This window comes from Aythya fuligula, chromosome 13, assembly GCF_009819795.1.
Source record: "Aythya fuligula isolate bAytFul2 chromosome 13, bAytFul2.pri, whole genome shotgun sequence".
Lineage (NCBI taxonomy): Eukaryota > Metazoa > Chordata > Aves > Anseriformes > Anatidae > Aythya > Aythya fuligula.
In genome coordinates, this window is record NC_045571.1 from 19289503 (window position 1) to 19312645 (window position 23143).

Here is a 23143-nt window from a genome sequence, read left to right on the forward strand (position 1 = left end):
TCCCCAGTTCAGGAAATTTCAAAATTTAATAGAAATAACTGGTGTGCTTCTAAAAACAAATAGATCTAAGTCCAGGAGATTAAAATTCTTCCAGGAATGTTTCTTCAGATGTGTTTGTACAGCTCCCTTCACGACCGTTTGAGAAGTACACTGGTAATTCCCATCTCCTCTGAAGCACGATTCTCGCTGTCAGGATGTAATCTGATAAATAGCAAGGAGCAGCAGAGGCAGAAACCGAAGCTTATCAGACAGAATGAAATAAACACAGGTGGAGAACTGGATAGACGCGTTCATTTGAACACGGTGTTTACCTGTCACTGTGCAGGCTGACCGCCTGCTTGCTGGCCAGCTCTCCTCCTCGCAACACCCCTTCAGCATCTCAGAGCTGAAATTCTTCCAGAGTGAGCTGTTCCCTGTCTGTTCTCCCTATGAAAAGCATGCCATAACCATTGCTCTCAACAGTGCACTTTAAAAGGCATTTTATCTTCATGAAAGAAGATTTATTACATTAAGAGCAATACATGAATTGGGTATTATTGAAACGACTACGTTTTCTTGACTCATAATAGTAAATTTCCTACTCTACTGGCAGAAAAGTGCCATGTTTTCTATTCCCAGGCTGCTCACGTAAAATCCATGGTATTATTTTTGTTTTCACTAACAGCTATGAAGTGTTTAATTATCCTTCTCAAGGTAGACTAAAACCTCAAACAAAATGGATAAATTTGATATTATGCCTCTAAGAGGAAAACCTACGGTTCTTGTGCAGCCAACAAAACAGTATGTATATAATAGCAGTAATTGTTGTCTCCCCGATTCTTTTGTTCATTTGCTGTAGCATGTGCTTGTACAAGGCCATTTTGTCAGGTTACATCTTTTATTCCCATCTCTTTTGCTTAAAGGGAGATTTAACAGTTGAGTTTTGCTGTGGTTACTTGATATATTACGAAGCAGCTGTACTGAGTGAGCGGCAGCCCTCCGGCTGTATGGGGGGAAGCAGGAGCATGAGGAATTGCTCCCCAATGCCTCGGCTGTGAGGCAGGATGCCCAAATGGATGGGCCATCCAGGAGACATGTGGGCATTTAGGATAAAAATGTTGCAGGTAACGGCAAAGACCTCACTCTTTTCTTAAACTGCAGACAAGGATGGGAGCTTTTGAGTGTTGGCAAAGTAAGCTGCCTTTAGAGAGACAAATGTAGTAGAATCTGGCAATGAAAGATATTACAGTAATCAGCTGCAAAATCCCGCTGGTGCAAAAGGTCAGGAAGCACGTGTGCTCCAAATGCTCCACAGCTTCTTTGCAACAACGGAGGGAAATAAATCCAGAATTCAGTTGCAAATCTTTGGCAAGTAACCTGAGAACGTGCCAGCTTTCCTGCTCTTCTTTTCCTTGTAATAGTGCCAGGGAAGATGCTCTCGGTTTGTCTGAACTCCTGAAATGGAGGAACGTGGGGTCAGTCAGGCCGAAACGTCAGCTCAGCACTCTGGCTAGGCACTAAGCAATCTGCTCTTCATTTCCCATCGCAGACAACCAGGCCAGCCAAAAAATGGAGCCAAAGGCAAGCCGTGACTCACTCACAGGACATCCCCTGACTTCACCTCAGCTCCGCAGGAGCAATGTCCCCCTCTGGCACAACCAGCGTGCGCCTCATTTACTGGGGCTGGAAACCCCCCGCTCCAGCACGCTGCTGGAAGGGACTGGGGTAGTCCCGGGGGGGCTACTGCTGCTCCTGCTTCTCTTTTGGGGAAGATTCCTTGTTTTTCGGGTCCCTCGGGCCCTCCCTGCGGCGGGCTGGGCCGGGCCCCGTGAGGCGGCTCGCTGCCGCAGCGCGCCCCCTGCTGCCCCGGGCTGAGGGAGGGGAAGGGGCCATTTTTTGAGTCGTATTACATGGTCCTGATCGTTCAGCGTTTGTAGAGGCAAAGTCCATGTTTTAATTAACATTATATTGCTCTGACAGTTCAGCACCCACGGAGCCACTCTCCAGGAGCCCTCCATTTTGGGGACCTGTGAGCTGGGGCCAAGATTGGGATCTGCAGCGCGCTTTTGGAGCGACTCCCAACCATGCTTGGTGAGCTGGCATCATGTTTGGTGATGTCTGGATGACCCCAAGCTGGCCCCAGGTATCACACATCACCCTCCGGAGACCTAAAATGCCATGGGGCCCTCAGCAGCAGCTCTTCCACCGCCCTACAGGTGTGTGCCCCTCACGCCACACTGTCTGCCAAGGTGGGCATAACCAGAACCGCTGTGCTCAGGTGTGCCAAGCCTTAGCCAAGACAAATGCTGACAGCCCTGGCAGATATTTTTTGGCACACTATATCTCATAATGAGAAAAAAAAGCAGCCTGTGCTGCTGTGTGCACAGGCTGGGACACGACTGTGTGCAGCAGCAGGGCCAGGGCCCAGCAGCAGCAGCCTGGTGGGGATTCCCACTGCTTGTGCCCCTGAAACCTCCTGTCCCGCAGCTGACCTCCGTCCAGGGAGGGGCTGGCCAGTCAAAACGCTTTGTTTAGAGTTTTGTCTCTCATTTTCCGTGTACTCATGACTCCAAACCATCCCACCAGCTCCAAATGGCCACAGCAGCCCTAGCTCTGGCCAGCCCCGGCTGTTTTCTTCAAGTGCACTTAGTTACTCTGAAGTATTTCGGGGAAACACATGGAAGGACATACCACAGCCACCCAGACTTCAGCCAGAGTAACAGGAATATGCACTCTTTGGATGGTGTTTTAGGCCGGTTTATCCAAATGGACATTCACAGGACGTAGCTTGCCCTGAAGGGCAAAAAAAACAATCCAGAAGTCTGTCAACAGCCTCGCCTGGTGGCCGTCCCTGACTCAGGGATGGACTGCCCAGAACATGTTTTTGTACTCTGAACACTAAATCCTCCCTTCACTGCGCCTGTCCAGTGAGGAACCTGCAGTTCCTGCTTGCTGTGAGTTCAGAGCAAGCTGAAAGAAGAGGAAGTGGAGCTTCAAATCACTGCACGATGCCTGCCATGCTAGTGGCGTATGTTGTTACAGACTTGGAGACAGCCCGTACATTCCCAGCTGCAGAGCGCTTGCAGTTTCCTAGGATCGAGTCTGTTTTGGCCAAAGGGTCCATTCACACACCCTCCCCCTTCCCTCCTGAACGCCCTCCGTGTGTTCAGGGCGTGTAAAAATGGCTGCTGGAAAGGCTTGTGCTAAAAAACAAGCACTAAAGGTGGTGTGGCTCTGAAAACCTTCACCCTGCTCACTTGGCCACAGCCCTCCCAGTTGCTGGGTCTCCCCAGGACCTGTTTATAAACACTTGCGCTGCATTCGCCGCCTCCTAAGGCTGTGTGTGGAAGCGGTTTTAAAGGAGGGCTTGCACACTTCTGCATGTGCTGCAGGAACCATCTGGCAATGGTTAGTTTGTTATTATTCACTTTGTCGATTTATTCTAACCCTTACCGATGCTTTCAGCGCGAGACAGATCCTCAGACAAGCTTGTGAGTTCCTGTCTGGGAACTTCCCCAGCCTCCTCCACAATAAACACAGATGCAAAAAGCTCGTTTGGGGTTTCTGCTCCAGTTTTGTCTTTTCTATATATTCCTTGTGTACCTTGATAGCAGATTGGTTCTAGACAATGTTTCTCAGACTACAGACCTGATGAGACTGTAAAGCTTTTCAAGTCTTTTTGCAGGTTGTGTGTTAAACCCAGGTTTTTACGTAGCTATTTTTACATTTCACTCATGATCTTTTCTATTTTCCTCATTAGAACAGAAATAAAACTTTCTGAGGGATGCCTTCTTGCTCCCAGTAACCTCTCAGGTCCTGCCTTTTAGCCATGCTTCATTTTTTACCCATTTTTTCAGTCATGTTTGATCCTTCTGTGTGCTTTGTTGGCAAACGACACGCATTTGATCCGAGCTTCCAGTGCAAAGTCTCTCAGTGGTCTCCACGTTGCGTGAAAATCTTTTACTCTTTTAGCTACCTCTTCTAGCTTTTTTCCAGGAAGCCTTCTCACTTCTACCATGCCCTCCTTTCTGAAACAAAGAACAACGGTGGCTTCTTCGGCTTTTGTTACTCTGGTCAGAGTGGCGCCTGGAGTATGCAACGGTCACTGTTTCAGAGAATGATGACTTAGGTCCTGTATGTACTCTGTCCTTGTCCAAACCCAGCATTGCTTCTCCTTTTGTGGTTGTTCTGAGCAGATGCTCTAGAAGAAGTCATTAATGGTGTCTGACCATTCACACTTAGACATAACAGCTACATGGCCTACATACAGCCATGGGAAATTTCCCACCGCAGCTGTGTTTCCCACCCTTGCTGCCTCCCTGGTCTTTTTCACAGCTGGTAAGGTTGGTGGTGGAGTTGATCCCATGCTGTAAGGGTAGCAGACATTTCCACTTATTTATCTGTTGAGAAATCACCAAACTTGACAATCATTTTTCTTGTATTAGCTGAGGAAATAGGTTTTGAGGTTTATAATTCCACGTGATTCTTGCCACTCTTCAAAGCTGCCTTCATCTTCTCACATGCACCTTCGTATTTTTGGAGAGAATCGTTACTGCAATGGCAAGTGTCACGTGCCTCAGACCTGTCCAGCAGCGTACACCAGTGGGAACTGCGGAGGAAAAGGCAAATAAAAGACAACTTTGGCAACCGATCAGCTGGTGACGCTGCTCATTTTTGCTTTGTGCTTTTTCTGGCTTCCTTTTAGTAGTAGTCTCAGTTTGGACTGCTTTTTGCAAATTACATCTTCCTTTAAAGAAGCAAAATGGGAAGAATGAAAGAAGTAAGAGACAAACTTGCTGCTGACAGTCAGCTTACCTGACTGCAGTGCATGGCGATTCCTTCCTCTCTGTAGTTTATGTTTAATAAAAGTCTGTGTTTGCTTTGGTGCTTGCGGTGGAGAGCTAGGCGGGAAGCTGTAGCTAAGCCAAAGGGTTTCCCCTGAAGTAAAGGTGAACAAATAGACCAATGGGAATTCTAACCAACCAACAGAGTTAACACCCTCGCACTCCCAGATTAACAAGCACTAAATGTTTCATTGCAATCAATATCGAATTTGACACACAAGTCAATTTTTACCCAGGACAAACCATAAAATTACCCAGGACAAACAATAAAATTAACCAAGCACAAACATCTCCTGTAGATCAATAAGCCACTCATCCCAAAAGTTACATACGGTGAGGCCAGCAGACACTTGAGCTGCCAGGTACGCAACATGAAAATGTGTCCTGTGGTATTTTGCCACAGAAGAGCACGGATTAACGTCGACTCCTTGCCATATGTGCCATAACTGCGAGCACAGAGAGAATCCTAATTTCCCCTGCCTCTGAATTCCTGCTGATGGGGTTGTTCATAATTAGATGGAGGGGGCTGAGAGGTTTGTGTCCAGAGCCTGTGTCACGCTCGCTTCTGGGGTAACAAAATCTGTCAGGGCAGATTTCAGCCAGGCCGTGAAGGCGGCCTTGCTGTGCCATCAGCACGCAAACGCATCTCCTGCACCTTTCTGCTTCCAGAGCTCCTGGTGCTGCACAATGGCATAATCACTGCACCTTCGGTAAGAGCAAGTCTTTGCACAAAGGAGTTGGAATAAAATGCCTCAGGTCTGAGCAGCACGACCATGAGAGCTGCAAGAATACAGGGATCCGTGGTGGGAATGAATCTCCTGGCATTCAAAACTCACATGGCGTGAGCTCAAAGGAGTGACAAACTATCTAACTGCCTGTTGGGGGAAGGCTGGAAATCAATCAACCAGGAGCAATGCTGGTGGATTTTGCCTCTGTTCAGAAATATCTTAATCTGCATCAGTGCAAAAACACGACCTAGGAAAACATTCGTCAAGTATTAGAGGTCTCCTCTGGTATCAGGAAGAGGCTCTCCTCCTCTCTGCAGGAAATTCCTGCCTTGGGCAACAGCTGGGAAATGTACATGAGATCCTGTGAGCCAGCAAACAGCCTGAAAACTTTCACGAGTTGGTCAACAGCACCTTGGAGGATGTTGGAGAGATGTAGGTCCCCGAGATGATTGAGTAATAAACGCAACAAACAGCAGTCACACCACGCTGGCATCAAGTTGGGTTGCCTGATTTTGCAAAGATCAAGGGGCAAAAACTGGGCCGAGCTGTGATAGTTTCAGTCCGAAACTATTTTCTTGCACTTCGGTTGTCTGTAATTTCCCAAAATTACAAACTCTAAAAATTAGTCAGCATTCGAGTACTGCTCTAGAAGTTCAGTGTGGGCAGCTGCCTGCTTGTTCAGGGCGCTGGCAGTGCTGGGTAGTTTTGTTTTGACACAGGCACGGTATGTTTCTGTTTGCAGATGGAATGTTTTTACCTCTGTGAGTCAACAGCCTGGTTCAAATAGCTCTGCAGGATTCAAACTGTAGCATGAAGATTTCTCATGGAAGCAGTAGCAGATTAATTTCTGGTTTGTTGCTTTGATTTACTCTTGACATAGGCCAGCGATGTAACATAAATTCGGGCTCAGGCCTTTTTGCACCGAATCAAAACTACCAGTTGTAGCAAAAATGCCAGAAAGGGGTCACACGGTACAAGTCAATGATCCAGAGGAAATTACCCTCCTGGATCTAATTTGTCAGAAGGCTTTAACTGGCTGACTCTGTACTGGCGACCTGTATGCCAGGTTAGCTGCATCACTGCATGGCTTTCTGACGTGTCTTATCAAATCCTTTTTGTCTTTCCAGAGCCAACATAAAGCTACTACACAGTCTTAAAGCCAACGTAAGCTCCGTGCTGTGTGCTGGGATTAATGCCAGGGAGCCTGTTCCCTGTCTGGTTCAGATCTCTGCTGCTGCATTCACGCCCGTGGAACCACGGCCTGCTGTGAGGAAGGTGACCAGCACAGACTCAAGGTCCTCTGTGCGTGCCCGAGCACGCCAGCGCTTCTCTTACCTGCTGCTTGGTGATGATCACAGCTAAACACACAGCTACTGCTGCCACTTGGAAGAGAATTCAGCCAGCCATGGCCCATTTATTTGACAGGTGACTTCCTATTCTTTCCAGTTACATAAAGGAACATTTAATTACTCCTTCCACTTGGCCTGAAGGGAGGGTGTTTACAGTATCCGTTGGTATAGCCAGCTCTGTAATTTTCTATAGGCCTGCACAATAACAGCCATCTACACCCTCAGTGTCACAATATCTTGCCACGGTTTATCCTACCTGTTGAGAGGGAAGTGACCTTCTAACTGCTGATTTGTAGTTTACTCTTTGTAAAAATATAAAGGTGGAGAAGGCAAAGCACTTGCAATGCAAAATTCCTTGAGAATTTTATATCTGTGCTTACTCCCCAGCGCCCACTTTGACCCCAGCTTTCAACCAAACTGCTGTCATGCAAGTTGTTCTCCTCGGCTGACAGACTCTTCAGTGAATTCCTGCTCCTCTCCCACAATTGTACAAAGACATTTCACAGAATATGGAAAGAAGGAAATAATAGCTACAGGGAGCCAGGTGAAACTTCTCAAGGCGACTGACAAAAAGCAACTGAAGCATAAATCTTGTTAGCAGTGGAGAACTTCTATTACTGGACACGGATTCTTGAAAGAAGACCAAGGGCTGATAAAGTGCGTTTTTGACAATTTTTAGCTCAGAGGATGGAGAAAACTAGTGGAAACACTATTTAAAATCTCGATTAATAAAAGAGAATGGCTGAAAATACAAAGTTGACATGATTGGAAAGAAGAGAGTGAGTAGTTACTGAAAGAAACACATCAGCAGAACAACAAACCATCCTCACGTGGCAGGCCGATAGGAGGTGTATTAAAAACCAACATAAAGATGAGCAGGAGAATAATGAAGCCCTAATGGCAGCTTTAAAGATAAATACTCAGTCTTTCTAAATTGTGCAAAAAGTGGAAAAAAGCACACAGTTCAGAACTGCTGTCATGGAATAGCACAGGCATGGGGGAACAAAAAGGGAGGCAAAGGTCCCAAATTAGTTACAGTGACGAAGGAACAGAGAAGGAACTTGCTTTATATATACACACTGAAAGTAGGAGCAAAACAAAAGAAAACCGCACTTATTGCTGACAGAAGAGGAAGGCACCAAAAAAAAAAAGAAAAAAAAAAAGACCCCAAACCCCACACAACCAAAAAACTGTCTTAGTTGCTTCAGCCTTCAAGCGAACTGTAACCTGGTTCTCAAACCACCCTTTTTAGGAAGGTGACAGCAACACATAGCAGCAGGGAAAAATGTGCTAAATTGGATTTGGCTTTGTGGTTACACTGAGGTTGGCGGTGTCTGGAAAATGCACTCCAGAGTGTTTAGGAGGCCAGCCAAATAAGTTTTTGAATAATTGGTGTGTATCTACAAAAATAGTCGTGGAGTTTGAAGGCTCTCCGTTGACTGGAGGGAGAGGAAGGTGAACCTCAATGGAAAATTGTTCAGCGTAACTCCAAGGTCCATGGAGAAAAACTCTGGACAGGTATGGACCTTGAGAATGAGGTGATTTAAAAAGTGACAGATCAAAAAGCCACTATGAATTCGTAAAGAAAAGGGGGCACAGCTTTTCAGACAGTAGCATCGCTGGGAGGGATCTGGGGATACAGGGGATCAGAAAAAGGATCTCAGCTAACGTTGTGATGCTATCGCAAAGTTGGCAAATGCCATAGAGATAGCTTACCTAATTAACCTGATTATTGGATGTAAATGTAAGGAAAAGCCAAGGTTGGAAAGAATCTGGAGCAGACAAAGAATGATAAAAGGTTTAGAAGGTGTGAATTATGAGATCGTGAGACTTGTGAGAATTTGCTTAGTGTAGAAAAATGAAGTTTAAACAAAGGACGTGGTAATTTTATGAGAAATGATAAAGTATCTAAAACGTTAATGTAAATTGATGCAGATTGTCTGTTCTGTATGTGTGCAAGGCAACGGGCAAAGGAAGTTTATGTAATTCACCACCAGCTTAGATGCTGGGGAAAAACTTTTTGTGGTGAGGACAGCCAAGTGCTGTAACCGGCTATCTGGGAGGATTGCAGAATCTGTGCTTTCTGAAGAGGTTCAACAGGTTTTCAGAAAGTTCAGCTGGCTACTGCCAGGAGCCAGGCCGTGCCTCAGCGCAGCAGCTCCCGCTTCAAGTCTCTGAGGTGAAGTTTGCAGTCCTAAAGGTGCTTTAAGTACACGCCTGGTGTTTTCACTGAACAAAGTGATAATATAAGCGTTAGAAACCCTGATGTTAGCGTTGTTATGACAGAACCAAGGGCAAATCTCGCTCTGGCGCCACAGAAGCGCGGGGACTTCCCCTCAGGGCCTACCCCAAGGCCCGGCTCCCAACCCCCCCCCGGAGCGCCCTGCAGCTCCGCGACCCCCGGGGCCGGCCGAGGGAGCGCCGCCGCCGCCTTCCCGTCCCCCTGAGCCTCCCCGGGGCTGCGGGCAGCGCCCCGCGGGCCTCATGAGGCGGGGGCCGAGCGGACAAAGGCGGCGGCGGCGGCGGCTCCCGGGGCTGGCCCCTGAGGCGGCGGCGGCGGCGGGCGGGTGTGTGCGCGGGCAAAGAGGGAGGGGGGGGGTGGGGGGGTGGTGTGTGTGTGAGGAAGGAGGGGGGCGGCCGCCATGTTGTCGTCCTGCGGCCTGCAACAACTTTCGGGGAAGTTTCTTCCCCAGCCCGCGGGGCGGCCGGAGGGCGGCGGGGGAGCGGCGGGGGAGCGGAGCTCGAGCCGGGGCTGCCCCCTCCAGCCGCCCGCCGCCGCTCCCCTCAGGCGCGGCGCGGCCGCCGCCCGCCTTCCCCCGCGCGCCCGAGGGCGGCCGGGCCGCGCGCACTGCGTAGCGCCGCCGGCCCCCGGCTGCCAGCGCCTCTCGCGCTACGGCCGCGGCCCCGCCCCCCGCCCCCCCGGCCCCGCCCCCCCGGCCCGCATCCCGCGCGCCCATTGGCCGGCGCGCCCGTCAGTCAGCGGCTGGGCCCATCTGGCGCTCCCCATTCATGCAGTTTGGTTGCGTGTTGGTGGCTTTGACTGTTTGCAATAAAGAGGGGGGGATTTTTTTTTGTTCAGTTTCTGCTGCAATTAACTCTTGGGCCCTCGCGCGCCTTGCTTTTTTTTTTTTTTTTTTTCCTTTCCCGTTTTTTTTTTTTTGTGTGTGCTTTTTTTTTTTTTTATATTATTTTTCTTCCTTCCTTCTTCTTCTTCTTCTTCCCGGAGGGGGCCAATTCCGCAGCAGTGCTCCCAACAGTTTATTTTTTTCAATATAATTTTTTTTTTTTACAGTTATTATTATTATTATTTTTTTTTTTTTAATTATTCCCCACCGGGCGCGTTGCTTGCCCGCAGCCACCTCCGTCCTCCCGCTCCCCGCCAACTATTAAGGCGCAACTATGCCCAAAAGAAAGGTAAGTGCCCGAAGGGGAGGGGGGGGCTGAGCCGCGCCGGCCGGGGCACGGCCGCGTTGGGGGAGCGCTGCCGGGCCGTCCCCCGCCGCCTCCCCGCCGCCGGCCTCGTCCCGGCTCGGGGCCGGGCCGGGAGCGGGGCCGGGGGGGTGGGGGGGAGCCCGGCGGGGGAGGGCAGCGCGGCGGCTCCATGCTGGATCGCGGCCGCCGCTGCCGTGTGGCGGAGGCAGAGGCGGGCGGGCGGCGGCGGGGCCGAGCGGCGGGGAGCGGAGCGGAGCCCCCGGCGGGTGCCGAGCGGTGCCTGCGGGCGCTGCGTTTGCCTTTGTTCTCCTTCTTCTTCTTTTTTTTTTTTTTTTTTTTTTTTTTCTCTCTCTCTCTCTCCTCTCTCTCTCTCTCTCTCTCTCTCTTCCCTTCCCTCCTCCTCTCTCCCACTTCTTGTCATACCAGATGGTTGTGCAATGGTGATTTGGGGCCATTAGGCGGCGCAGAATTTGAAACCGGCCTCGGAGGGAAGCGCCGAGCGCGGCCGCCACCATCCCCGGGGGCCGCCACCGTACCCGGGGGCCTCCTCAGCGCCCGCCCGCCTCCCTCCCGACCCCCGGGTTCCCCTCACGGCCCCGGGGGGGGTCCTCCCGTTGCCCCCGAGCCCCTCCAAGCCCCGCTGGGCTCCGTGAGGCGCGGCCGTGAGGAGAGCGCTGAGGAGGAGGAGGGGGGCGGGGGGGCTCTGAGGGGAAGGGGGGGGGGGGGGCATTGTCCTTGCGCGCGGCCGGCCCCGACCTTGCTGTGGCAGGTAATTTGGCGGGAACTTTTCAAACGCGCCACGCCGTGACGTCGGCTCGGCGCCCCCCCCCCCCCGCGAGGCATGCTGGGAGTTGTAGGCAGGCGCCGCCCCCCTCGCTGTGGGGGTCTCCAGCCCTCACAACCCCCCCCCTCTTTTAACCACCCTCCCCCTTTTAACCACCCCCCCTCACCCCCTTCTCTCGCTTCCCTTGCAGGCTCCAGCTGAAGGCGAGGCAAAGGAGGAGGTAGGACCCGCTGCTGCGCTCCCAGGGCGTCCCACAGAAGGCACCGAGCCCCCAGACCCCAATCCCCCTATGGCCGCCCCTCAGGGCTGTGGGGTCGGGGCCCTGGGCTGAGCCTGGCCCTGCCCGGTGCCCTCACACCCGTTAGAAACCCCCTCAGGGCTCCGTCTGTGGGGTCTCAGGGTGCTCCCGGAGCCAGGTGGGGTGGCAGAGCCCTAACGGCACCCTCTGGGGCAGGAGGGAGACCTCGTTTGGGAGGGTGTTGAAAAAAAACGTGGTTTTAGGAAGCCCTCACCACCGTGGCCGTGGGTTTATAAATCCTAGGGGTTGTAGGGGTCGATATACTGGGTTATGGTGGGTTACTGGTGTGGTGGTACATGCGCTGAACTGCAGTGACACGTCTTTCTTTACGCAGCCAAAGAGAAGGTCAGCTAGACTATCCGCTGTGAGTATCTTTCTTTACCCTTAATACTACATTTCGTGGCATGTTAAGTTCTGGGGGACACTTACAGAGGAACTACCTTTTTTCCACTGGTACTGTGAGAGGCCTGGTTGGAGTATTGCAGTATATAAAAGTGAAATTTCTACTTTACATTTCCAAATCTTGAGCGCCACCACGTTACAGGCTCACTTTGAGGCACCTCGTGTGAGTTACACAAGGCGTTTCGTTCCCCCGTTAGTGAACACACAACCTGGACCTATGCATTAGGCACCCAGAGTCGAGGAGTATTGGTTTCACGATACATTTCTTCTCTGGGGGCCTTCTCCTTACAGGTGCCTGCTCATAGCTGTATAAATTACCTGCACTTCCTTTACACTTGCAATTTTCCCATTGATTTTGATGGCCCAACTGTTGGGTAAACTGAGACCTAGAGGGTGTAAATCTGTGTCATTCGGTAGGATTCAGCCCAGAGTCGCTCACAGACGTGCAGAGGCTCTTGGCACCCTTTTCAACAGACTGTTGGTGCACCCAATCCTTCCTAAGCTGTCTTGGAAATGCCAAAGAGATAACTGCTGCTATTTAAAAAAGAAAGTATTTAATTTTAGTGAAAGCTAAGATGTGTGTTCATTTATACAGTTGTGGCCAGATGTTAATACATTTAATTCTTGGCAGATGCTTGCCCTCACAGTACCATCAGACCGAGCAGTGATCCAGTTACTCCTCCTGGTCAGCATCTGTGCCATAGCCCCTGTAACATACACGAGGAAATGTGGCTTTGGACAGCAAAACAGACTGATCTGTCTGATCTGATGTTGCCTCCTAACTACTAGTGACTGAGGCTGTCAGCTCAACATATTTGGAAGCTTTCAAAAGTTACCGATGTCGTGCTAAAACGTTTATGGGGTTCTTCTGACTCTGTGTTTCTTGCATGTGTTTTGTACAGAAACCTGCTCCGCCTAAACCGGAGCCAAAGCCCAAAAAGGCAGCACCTAAGGTAAGTGTTGCAGAGAACTCGAACTGAAGTCATGTGTTCTCTTTTTTAAGATGTTTATGCGGGAGAAAAGTCCACATTTTGGGTTAATCATTTTGGGCTAATCATTTTGGATTTTCATAGTTTCCTTTAAAGATTCAAGATTGGCTTATGTGAGTTAAAACAACGTGAAAGATGTAAAGATGAGGGTATGCAACTCCTACTGGCACTCCCCAGATCTTAAATCAGTTGTGGGGAGGCTTCACTGCTGCCTTGTAAAGCCTTTCAGACAGGGTATTGTTGGGAAAACGATGCTTTGAGCAGAGATCAGAGATTCAATTAGAGAAGGCATTGAAAATCATGCTTTTAATTAGTCTCTTAGCGTGTTTTTCTTTCGAAGGCACTTCTCCCAGTTAGTTATCAGTTTATCGAATTTTAATCTCTGGAGGCAAAGTTCTGCACACTCGTTCCCTGAAGCTGGATATTTTGGGAAATGTCAAAAATATTGGCATGGCTGACAGGAGAGTTAAACAAAAAACTATTTAAAGTTCCCTTTGTGCTTAGGAGCAACAGCTTGAGGCATAAAAGGGGGCAGTTCTGCACTCCCTGAGGTGTTTCCCTGTGCCCCCTTCCCGACACAAACGTTCCCAGGGGTCACAGTTTGCGGTGGGTTTTGGTGTTTTGGTTTTTGATCCATCTCTAAACACTCAGGTGGCGTCAGGAATTTGCTGCCGGGAAAGGAAACAAACCAACAAACCTTCCTTTTGACCTGTTCCCGTTGGACGTTTTCAAGTCCTTCACCTCTGGCCGCGCAGCCCCAGCTCCAGATCCCATTCTGGAGCGGCAGGGAGGCGAGGAGCCCCAGTGCTCTGCATTTTTGTGGCCGAGCTGCTGGCACGCTGGGGCCCGGCCTCCCTCTAGTGGCTGGTCCCCTGGAGGAGAGCCTGCTGCCGGGGCTTGCTCCTGCAGCCCCAGGGCCACAGAGCTGCCCGCGGGCTCCCCAGGCCTTCAGCCTCTGCTGGTGACCACGCAGAGCTCGCTGCAGTTGCCCACGATGCAGGCTGTTGGTATTCTTTTCAAGCTTATTTTTTATATTTGAATGGAAGCTCTCTGAAGTTAGCTGACCTGGGATGAATCCTATGCAAAAGGGGCTGTGCAGGATCCCAGGATCCTCGGTCTCAGCTGTGTTGTGCGAGATGCTTTGTCTTGGTGCAGAGCCCTCCCGTGGAAGCCAGTTTCTGAGGATTCTTCTCAAGTCGTTCCTTAAGAGAGAGGCTTTACCAACAAAAGGGTAAAAAAGTGGCGTTTTTGTTAATGGGTGAGGGAAAAGAGACCCTTCCTCAACCAACCCCGAGCCCTTAAAAATCCTTCATGGCTTAGGTTGGGAGAGCCCTCTGTTTGGTGATGCTCTCACAAAGAGGCACTGCCTTTCTCTCCTAAGTCAGTCCCCAGGAAGGAGGAGAAGCTGGGGGAGAGCAGGCACAGTGCGGGGAAGGGACTGCTGACACCGCTGTGCTGCTGTCCCAGGTGGGTTGAGTCCCTCGGGGAGGTCAGAGCAGGGACTGGGAGGCTGGAGAGGAGACAGACCCAGCCCCACGTGGTGCTGCGAGCCTCCTGCCTCAGCCTTCTGCGTTACTGCACGACTGGCTGTTCATTTTGGTGAGTTTTTAATCATCAGCGTTACTGAATAACCGGGTGACTTTGCCCCTTGCTGTCTGTGTTTGCCCTGAGCAAACTCGTTTTTAATGCGAATTAATTTTGTGCTCCGGTAAGGTAGGGGCTGAAACAAGCAAGCGTGCTCCTTAGAACTGAGAGCCGCTAAGACAACCCCATCTGCTGAGCAGATGAACGTCTCTATTCAGCAATTATCTGGTGATTTTCACTTCAGGTGGTCGTTTAGCAGGTAGTCACTGTTCTGTTGCTGTAACCGTGTTAACCAAGGAGCTGAGCTGCTTTGCTTAACGTGGTTACTGGCAGCAGGAGGCTGGTCCTTGCAAGCCAAACTCATGAGAGTTTTGCTTGTCGCTGGTCTGGGGTCAGGCTCTGACCTTGCTGTGTAGGAAACTGTTACTGCAGAAGCTGCAGCATCAAATTTTGTTGTGATTTACCCTGATCATCCTGACAAGAAGCTGCGGTTAATCAATAACTGCAAGGTGCCCGTTGTTCCTGAAGTGATGCCGGTGGGCCCCCAGCTTGAGCATCACACAAACGGTTCGTTACAGCAAAGAGTATTTCGGGCAGGCAAGGGGGAAAGTGCTTTGACTGCAGCTTTGTTACAGTTTTCTAAATAGGCCTCAATGGCACATCTGAAGTATTCTGGCATTCCCACTAGTTGCACATGTTCTTTTTGTTCTTTGGTATGCCTTTCAGCAGCGCAGCAGAAGTACAGGCCAGTTCAACTCCAACATTTTTTAGCTAATTTAATTGAATGCCTATTTAAAATAGGAATTCTTTTAACCCCAGCCATGACTGCTTTTATGTTACGCGTTTCCCAGTAGCACGTTCGGGGCACAGCGGAAGGGAAACTCTTCTCCCTGGAAACTTTGATCTCATCTTTGGAGTTGAGAATGTGCGAACGCAGGCGTCCGGGGTGGAAATCAGCGTTTACCATATCGTGGTCTGTTTTCTTAACAGAAAGAAAAGGCAGCAAATGATAAAAAGGAGGACAAAAAGGCAGCAACAAAAGGGAAGAAAGGAGCCAAAGGCAAAGATGAAACTAAACAAGAGGATGCTAAAGAAGAAAACCACTCTGAAAATGGAGATACCAAAACTAACGAGGTACCTTAGCTACAGTAAACATGGGAATAAACACAGATGTATTGCTAATACGTCTGCAGGAGCTAATGATTGGGGCCTCCCTGTCAAGGTGGCGTGTTTCACTGCCGTCCTGTTAAGACAGACCAGCTGCAGTGTCTGCACGGGGCGACTCCCAGGGAGAGCCTGAAAGAATAGCGTTCTCCTTCCACCTCAGTCCTGCTCTGGGGCAGAGCCCTTCCACAGGTGGTCTGTGCTTCCCTAGTGTCCCGCTCTGTGTTGGCACAAGAGCAATGCAGAATGGTTGGGGAACAATAGAGCTCAGAAGGATTGCGATCCAACCCTGAGCTGCCTTTGCCTATCCTCTCTGGACTGCTGGATTGCCTCTTCTGCTCAGCACGGGTTGGTACTGTGCCAGAAATCTGGTTTTAAGTTTTACACAATCCTTTAAAACAATTCTTCGCATCAGAACAATTCCGCAAGAGTTCTGCAAAGCAAAACGTGGTCTTGTCTCTTGATCTGCAAGCCTCTTTCTTACAGGTTCTTACTGTCTCAGCTACTTACCTAAGCTGCCGTTTGCTAGGACTAGCTGCAAGCTTCAGTCGGCTCCCGATGGCTTTTTCCTAGAAATTTTCTTGCTGATAGTAGAAGTGCAACATTTGCTACCTGTAGGCGTGGAATAGCCTCTTGTGTACTCTGTCGCTTTCGATTTGCAGTGATCTCTTCGTGTGTCTGTTGAGTATCGCTGTGCAGTCAATGGGTTGTTCAGTCTTTCCTTCTTCAGACTAACTCACAATCTTCTCTGCTCAAAATTAACGTGGGGCTGTTGTACTTGAAAAGATCTTTGGTAGGAGCTTTGCAATTTCAAAGTGTTGACTAAGAGCAGGCATTTTGATAGCAAACAGGGGAGCACCACCTTCCCTGCAGCTTGGACGAGTATCGTGATTTCATGTATGATTCTTACGCTTCCTTGTGACGTACGGAGATGAGGACGTGACCTTTCCCTAGCATACGATCGATCCTTATCTTAAACACATTCCAAATTCCTGCCTCTTTGGATTCACTTAACGCTCCAATATTAATTCCATCACCAAATAATGCCCTCCTGCGTTTCAATTTTTAGACTTACCATCAGCCAACGTAGTGTTGTGTTGGTGTTTTCGGTAGTAGCCGTGCATTCTTGTCTATCTACACCAAGTGTTGTCCGTGTGTGTACTAACAAACTAGTCTCTCTTTGATGCTTGTTAGAACGGAATCCGATTAGCGTTACAAATAATATTTTTATTCTTCCCAAACACTTTTATAGGCACCAGCTGCTGAAGCATCTGATGATAAGGAAGCCAAGTCCGAGTAATGTTAACCCTGCCCTATATCTCCATCATTTGGTATCCGTACCTCCATGCTGTATTGTTAACAGAGAGGAATATTTTTATCAACTATTTTATAAATGCAGGTTTTTTTAGCATGAATTTAATTATGGAACATCTTCATCTCGGTTACTTGGGAATTAAATCCCTAACAAACAAAGGAAAACAAAAAAAAAATCATTGTTTTTAAATTTTGTGATTGTAATAGTTTGTATGGTACATGGAAAGAATAAGTGGTGGTAGCTTTTGACTTCTGTCAGTGTGTCCCTTTTTGTGTAAGTCATGCTTACAGACTTCAGATTTTAATTTTACCCTTGTATGTGTTGTATGGTTTCTTAAAGTGGGGAGGTCTCAAAACAAATAACTGTGTTAAACATTCCAGTGGTTCTGTGGGTTGCTTTTATAAAGAAGGTGAGCTATTTTCATGAAAAAACCTAAGAGCTGGAAATCTGTTGTTTCCCAAATGTAATTTTATTTTGTCAGTTTTGAAAAAAAGAAAATAAAATAAATAAAAGTGTAATCATGTTTTTAAATGAAATACAAACATTTCTTTTAGAAGGGCAGGTTGGTTGTATGTACCCACTGTTAGGAATTTTGCTGGATTTATCTTAATAAAAAAGACTCCTCAAAAGCTGATTGTGGTTTGTTGCTTGTGCTGCTGGAGAGCCGCCAGCCTCCCGGAGAGGTGCAGGAGGAGAGGGCCTGAGGCTGAAGGAACCTCTGCAGCTAAAAGCGCTCCGTGCGTGCGCCCCTGTGCAGGGGTGTAAACAGAAAGGAGTTCATGGGGCAGCCTCCCCGCAGCTGGGATGGGAACAGGCAATCCCATTTGAAGCACGCTGACTTAACGCCCCTTGGGAGCTCCAGGTGAAGGCTTACCTTGTAAAACTGTTGCACGCTCGAGTGAAAAGGAGATATTGCTGTTGTCCCGTGTGCCTTAAGCTCTGTCAGTGCTATAAATTCCGAAGGGTGTTGTCTCCTTTACGTTCCCCTGCCTGTTGGTTAGGATTTTAGTGGGTTCCTGCCTCCTGGAAACAGTGCAGAAGAGCAGGGGCTGCTGCACGGCCAGCAAACCTTCGGAGTACAAAATAGTTTCGTGCTATGATGTTGAAACGTTCCCAGCACTTGTTCAAGTGCATACTTACATAACTTTTGTTTATAGTTCTCTTCTTTAAAAATGTATTACTTGCAAAACGTTCTCCTGGACTCGGTTAGCTTCCCCTAGCACGGTGATGTGTGTGCAAAGTGGTTTCCATTGCCACGGGCTTGTACTGGGAAACGGCAGCTGGACTGGGCAGTACAAACTGGGCTTTCCTACGGGTTGTACCTGATCTTATTTCGGTTGCTGCAGCTATTCTCTGCAAGTTTTTCAAGGACACTTCACATTTTCCTCTCGAAGCCGCTTTGTATATGAAGTCTTTCCACGTTAACGACCAACTGCAGCGTGTATTTAGCAGGAAGAGAAATGTCTGCAATGCAGAAGCCTCGTGCTTTGCATGAGGCTGTTTTGCAGCTCAGAAATGTGAAATTCCAGGTGCCTGCATGTTTAATCTCACACCCAAAATCCAACTCGGTGGCCCGGTGTGATGTCTTATTAAGTGTGTGTCCCCTGGTCAGTACCTGAGGGTGCTGCCTGTGACGTGATGTTTCAGCGTGTGTGGTTGTGGTGCTGGGAGCTCCTGGCTGTGTCCTGGACCTCCCCGTGCTTTGGACACAGGAGGTGTCTGACCAAATCTCAGGGGCTGGCCAAATGCTGCTTGAAGGTGGCGAGAAATCCCAAAGAGAGGAAAATCCCAAAGGAGAAAATGCATTTTGGAATGACGCGGTTTGTAACGGCAATAACTCCCCCTCCAGATGGTTTCTCTAACAGGGCGTAAAACAGCAAATCGGGGACGGCGAGGAAGGTGAGCTCCAAACCTCAGCAACCCCGAACCATTGCAGTTCTGTGCCCCAATCTCAGTGTCTCAGGCATTGTTATTTAAATAATAGCAGGCAGGGTGAGTAGGGGCGGTATTTTCTTCTGAGCAAAGGGCTCGTCCGCGTGCCACAGCGTCAGAGCCCGCCTGCACGAAGTGAGGTCACCCTGCGTGTCCCGTCGGGTCTCCGCTGTAACGGGGGCTGCTCCCCGGAGCCGTACAATTGAGTGTTTGGTTTTGGTTATTTCTCCCCCTGCCAGCGCCGGGGCCAAGTTGTTCTTAATTCTATAACTATTGTTATAATCAGATTCCTCTTTCAAATAAGTGCAGCGAATTGCTCAAGAAGCCTTCAGCCAGACCTCTGCTCAAATCCCCAACTCGTCTGAGCGCTGGGGCGTTGGGGCGAGTTGCACAACGGGCCGCGTCGCCTGCCCTCTGCCAGCTCCTCATCTGTGGGCGCTGCACCAAGGGGAGCTCCGCGGCACGGAACAGCCCAAATTGCCTACGAGAGTTTGATTATCGTTGTTAATTACGCAATTAGAGACCCAAGGACGGATGTGGCAGGCGGATTGATAAGGTAGAGGTGGTTCGGAAGCGGCACGGTGACGCTTCGTCGGGGGAGAAGAGGCACAGCCCCCACGAACAAGTGGAAAATGAGAATCGCCACGGGGTTCTTGTGTTTGGGGGAAAAAGAGGGCAAATGACGTGTTTAAAATGGGAGGGAAGGAAAAATAACACACCCTGCCCAAAGCACGTTCTGGGAGAGCTGCAGGTACACCCTATGGCCACCTCTGCGCCTCTGATCGAAGGGGCTGCGCGCAGAAGCCAGGAGAGCCGATGGCTCCGATTTTCAGCCGAAGAGCAACTCCCTGGTAGGTAATGGAGTTACGCTGGTGTTAATCTGATGAAGCAGAAAGCAAATTGGATCCCCTGAATAGAAACGGATGGCTCCTCTGCCTAATTGTCCCGGAGGTGATGTTCCTCCTCCAAGCAGCTGGCGCAGGAGCCCCGGCTCTGAAACCTGATTCCCGTGGCCGGGCTCCAGGGAGCCGAGAACACCCCTCGGGCTCTGGGGGGCTGGAGAAGCCTCCCCAGAGCCTCCCCAGCTCCCAAAACCAGCCCCAGGCTGGGGAGAAGAGAGGGGCACAGTGACGTGGGGAGGGCAGCCTGCGGGCAGGGCCCCCAAGAAAGGCAATGCTGCTTTTCCTTGAGGAAATGGCTCAAAATGCATCAAATGGCAACAGCTGAGCGGTGTCCGAGGGCGTTAGGGTGAAATTGGGAGCGAGGCAGCACCTGAAGGCAGGGAAGGGAAGGGAAGGAGGTGCTTAAGGAGCAACGTCGCAAATGAGCAAGCTCCTAAAAGAGTGGAAATCAACCCGACACCACAGAGCTCTCGAAGGCATTTTAATACAGTTGGACGCGTCTTAAACAATTCCAGACGCTCTTAGAAAAAAAGGGGGGGGAGCACAAGTAAGGCAGAGAGCAACACGGGATGGAAACCTAAGATTAGAGTGGCCTGGGCAGATCCAAACCAGGTTCATCCCGCTGGAAATCACCGGCCTCAGGACCTCATCGCTGCGGGGGCTGCCGTCGGGGCACGGAAACGGGGCTGGGGGCAACTGGAGGCTGGGGGCGAGGGCTCTGCTTTTGGGGCACTGCTGTGGTGCCCAGGAGAGGCTCCTCTGGTGGAAGCAGCTCCTCTGCCCGTGCCCATGCCCATGCCGGAGGTGAGGATGCGGTGGTTTTGCCCTCCCAAGGCACCTCCCTGCCAGCCAAGCAAGGAGCGTTGCTCGCAGGAGGGATCAGGGTGAGCCCAAACCTGGAATCTGCAGCGAAAGCTCCCCGTGAGTTATCCGGGCACAGAAATCCAGGAAAATCACCGGGTTTTTTTTTTTTTTAACATTAGTGATGCAGGGAGGGGGGTGGACCTGCATTTCTCGGAGCTGAAACCAGATGTGAGACGTCTTAGCCACAAGGCCTTCTGCTTCTCCTCCGCTTGCTTTCCCCCCAGGAAGATAAAAGAGGCTGTGGAGATTCAGATCGCAGCAACTCTGCTCTCACCCTCGCTCCGAGGATCCCTTGGGTGCCTCTGTGACTGCAGGTGCTGCGTTTGGGTTTGCTGGGCTGGGGCCGCGGCTCCCCGAGGCACTGCTGCAGGTCGAGGTGGGCAGCTGGGCCTTGGACGGAGCCACAGCTTCCCAGCCGGGGCTGGAGCATGTTTCTTCCATCACAGAGCCCCGTCTGCCTTTCCAGATGTGCCAGTCGTAGCTCCGTGCCACGTCTCCACTCCATTTTGCTCCAAAAGCAGCATTTTTGCCACCGAGGGGAAGGCCTGGGCTCCCCTCCCCACACCTCCACTGCCAGGCCAAGGGAAGCCCTGCAGGAGCTGCCCTCCCCTAAGGCCTCCTCCCAGAAACCTTCCCGTGCTGCTTCCCATTACAGAAAATCACAAATCTCTCCAAAATTTTTTCCCTGCTCCCGTTTTGCCCCCCTGTGTTGCCCCAGGCTGGTTGATGTGAGGTACAGGAACGCGGCTCCTTGGGGTAAACCCGGACCTCTCCGCTCTGCCCGTGCCTGTGCAGCCCAGTGGGGTCCTCATCTGTACCTGGACCATTACCCTGGGAGTAATTAAAATAATTAACAAGCGTAATTAACTGTTGAAGGGTGAAGGAGAGCCTTCGCACATTATATCAGCAGCGATTAAATAAATTACCCTTTTTGTCTCGCGGAGAATTGACGGAGGAGGGGAAGAAAGGAGGAGGGAGCCGGATGGGCTCAGGCAGTGGCACGGGGGGAGAAGTGAATAGGGGTCGGTGGCTCTTGTGTGGGAGACAAAGCGAACAAAGCCGGGCCACGAGAAATTACCCAGCGGCAGATGCAGAGCGGCCACACGGCACACAATGCGCAATTAACGCCGGGGAGCTCGTTGCCCAAATGGAGCCCCCCCCCAAATGGCTCAGGCGGGACGGCGAAGGCGGAGACGCTCCCGAGGCGAGGCTGCAGCCCCCGAGGGGGCCCCGGCCCCGCTCTCCCACCCCCATCACCTCGTTTTATTAGATAGGCAGCGGTGGGGATGCACAGGGTGCAGCTGGAGCTCTGCCGGCTTGGAGAAAGGGGCCCAGGTCCCCAGCCCTCACCTAAAATCTGTGAGCTTGAAGGGAAAGAACCAGTGGTTCCATCACAAACTCCACTGCAGGCCACAGATACTCCTCTGTCTGGCTGAATACGGTGAGGATTTCATTCCTAAACCTTTGTATGAGCTGCACTGGATGAACAGTGGTGGCTGCAAGTCAAAAGGATGCTGTGCTCCTAAAAAGAACTGGTGCTCCTCTCCTCTCTGTAGCCCTCCAGCCCCACACCTGGAACTTGCTGGACGTCCAAGTCCAGGCAGCCTTGTCCAGCACCATCCCGTATCAACCATTTCTGCTTCAAGTGTGCCGGTTCGGCTCAGCTGCCTTCTCTGATTGAAATCCAACACCTCTCACACGCTTCACTTCTCGTAACTGAGCCAGATTTGTTGTAACCCTCCTTGGAAGCAGAAGACGTGGCCCTGCCCTGCAGGTCCGGGGGCTGCAGAGCCTCCGGCTCCTTCCTTGTAACACAGCCCCTGGAGCACCTCCTGCTTCGTATTTATGGCTGTGCCTCTCTGCTGGGACTTGCACAAGCTTTAAAAGCACACACACAGACGGGTCCGGGGGCATTTGGTGCCGGAGCTGGAGCCGTGCAGCCTGTCTGAGGGGGCAGCGAAGGACGGAGGAGCTGGGGCTTGCACCAAGAGCCCGACGCTCTGCAAAGTGGGCTGGAAATGATCCGTGCTGAAACACCACAGGAAAAGGGCGAGAAGAGCCTAATGAAAGCCAGAGCAGGAAGCACGGGGACTTGTACTGCTGTGAAAACCCAAACCAAAACACGTGCCTTTCTTTTTTAACCCCGGGCGGGCAGCCGGAGCTGGGGAGGGCTCTGGTGAGGGGCTCCAGGCAGGCATCCCCCTGGGATAAGCAGGTCTGGTGCCTTTGGTGGCACTGGGACACGCGTGCCGATGCCTTCAGGTCTTTGTATTTGCACATTTTATCGATGGGAAGCCTCGGTCCTAGCTCGGGGCACCAGATTTCCACGTTAGCTGCGTGGCTCATCCCAGAGGCTTCTCGCACCTGGGGTGTCCCGAGGCCGGCAGGCGAAGGGTGCGAGCCCCCCGCCTCTGCCCGGTGCCTGTTGGAGTGTTTTAATCGCCTTACACACAGATCTGCATGACAAAACCACCGGCTCGAGCTCATTTTGGTGATCACTTGCACCAGAAACCTTCTGAGTTTCATCAAAAGCTTGGATGATTTTAGGGGCTAGGTTTTTATTCATTACAGCATTGG

The 23143-nt window shown here is 50.8% G+C and overlaps 1 protein-coding gene across 1 annotated transcript; it reads left to right on the forward strand.

Moving 5' to 3' along the window:
* The first annotated feature begins 10080 nt into the window (after positions 1 to 10080).
* HMGN5 (high mobility group nucleosome binding domain 5) lies at positions 10081 to 17500 on the forward strand. Its single transcript, XM_032196508.1, has 6 exons — positions 10081 to 10314; positions 11307 to 11336; positions 11749 to 11778; positions 12719 to 12769; positions 15380 to 15523; positions 16806 to 17500. The coding sequence occupies exons 1-6, from the start codon at positions 10300 to 10302 to the stop codon at positions 16851 to 16853; spliced, it is 318 nt and encodes a 105-aa protein (XP_032052399.1). The 5' UTR covers positions 10081 to 10299; the 3' UTR covers positions 16854 to 17500.
* The last annotated feature ends 5643 nt before the right edge of the window (positions 17501 to 23143 follow it).

What these genes read in the sequence shown, in the direction of transcription:
- HMGN5 (XM_032196508.1), top strand. An exon ending in AAGGCGAGGCAAAGGAGGAG is followed by an intron (nt 11,337 to 11,748) that starts GTAGGACCCGCT and finishes TTCTTTACGCAG; the next exon opens with CCAAAGAGAAGGTCAGCTAG. An exon ending in GGTCAGCTAGACTATCCGCT is followed by an intron (nt 11,779 to 12,718) that starts GTGAGTATCTTT and finishes TGTTTTGTACAG; the next exon opens with AAACCTGCTCCGCCTAAACC.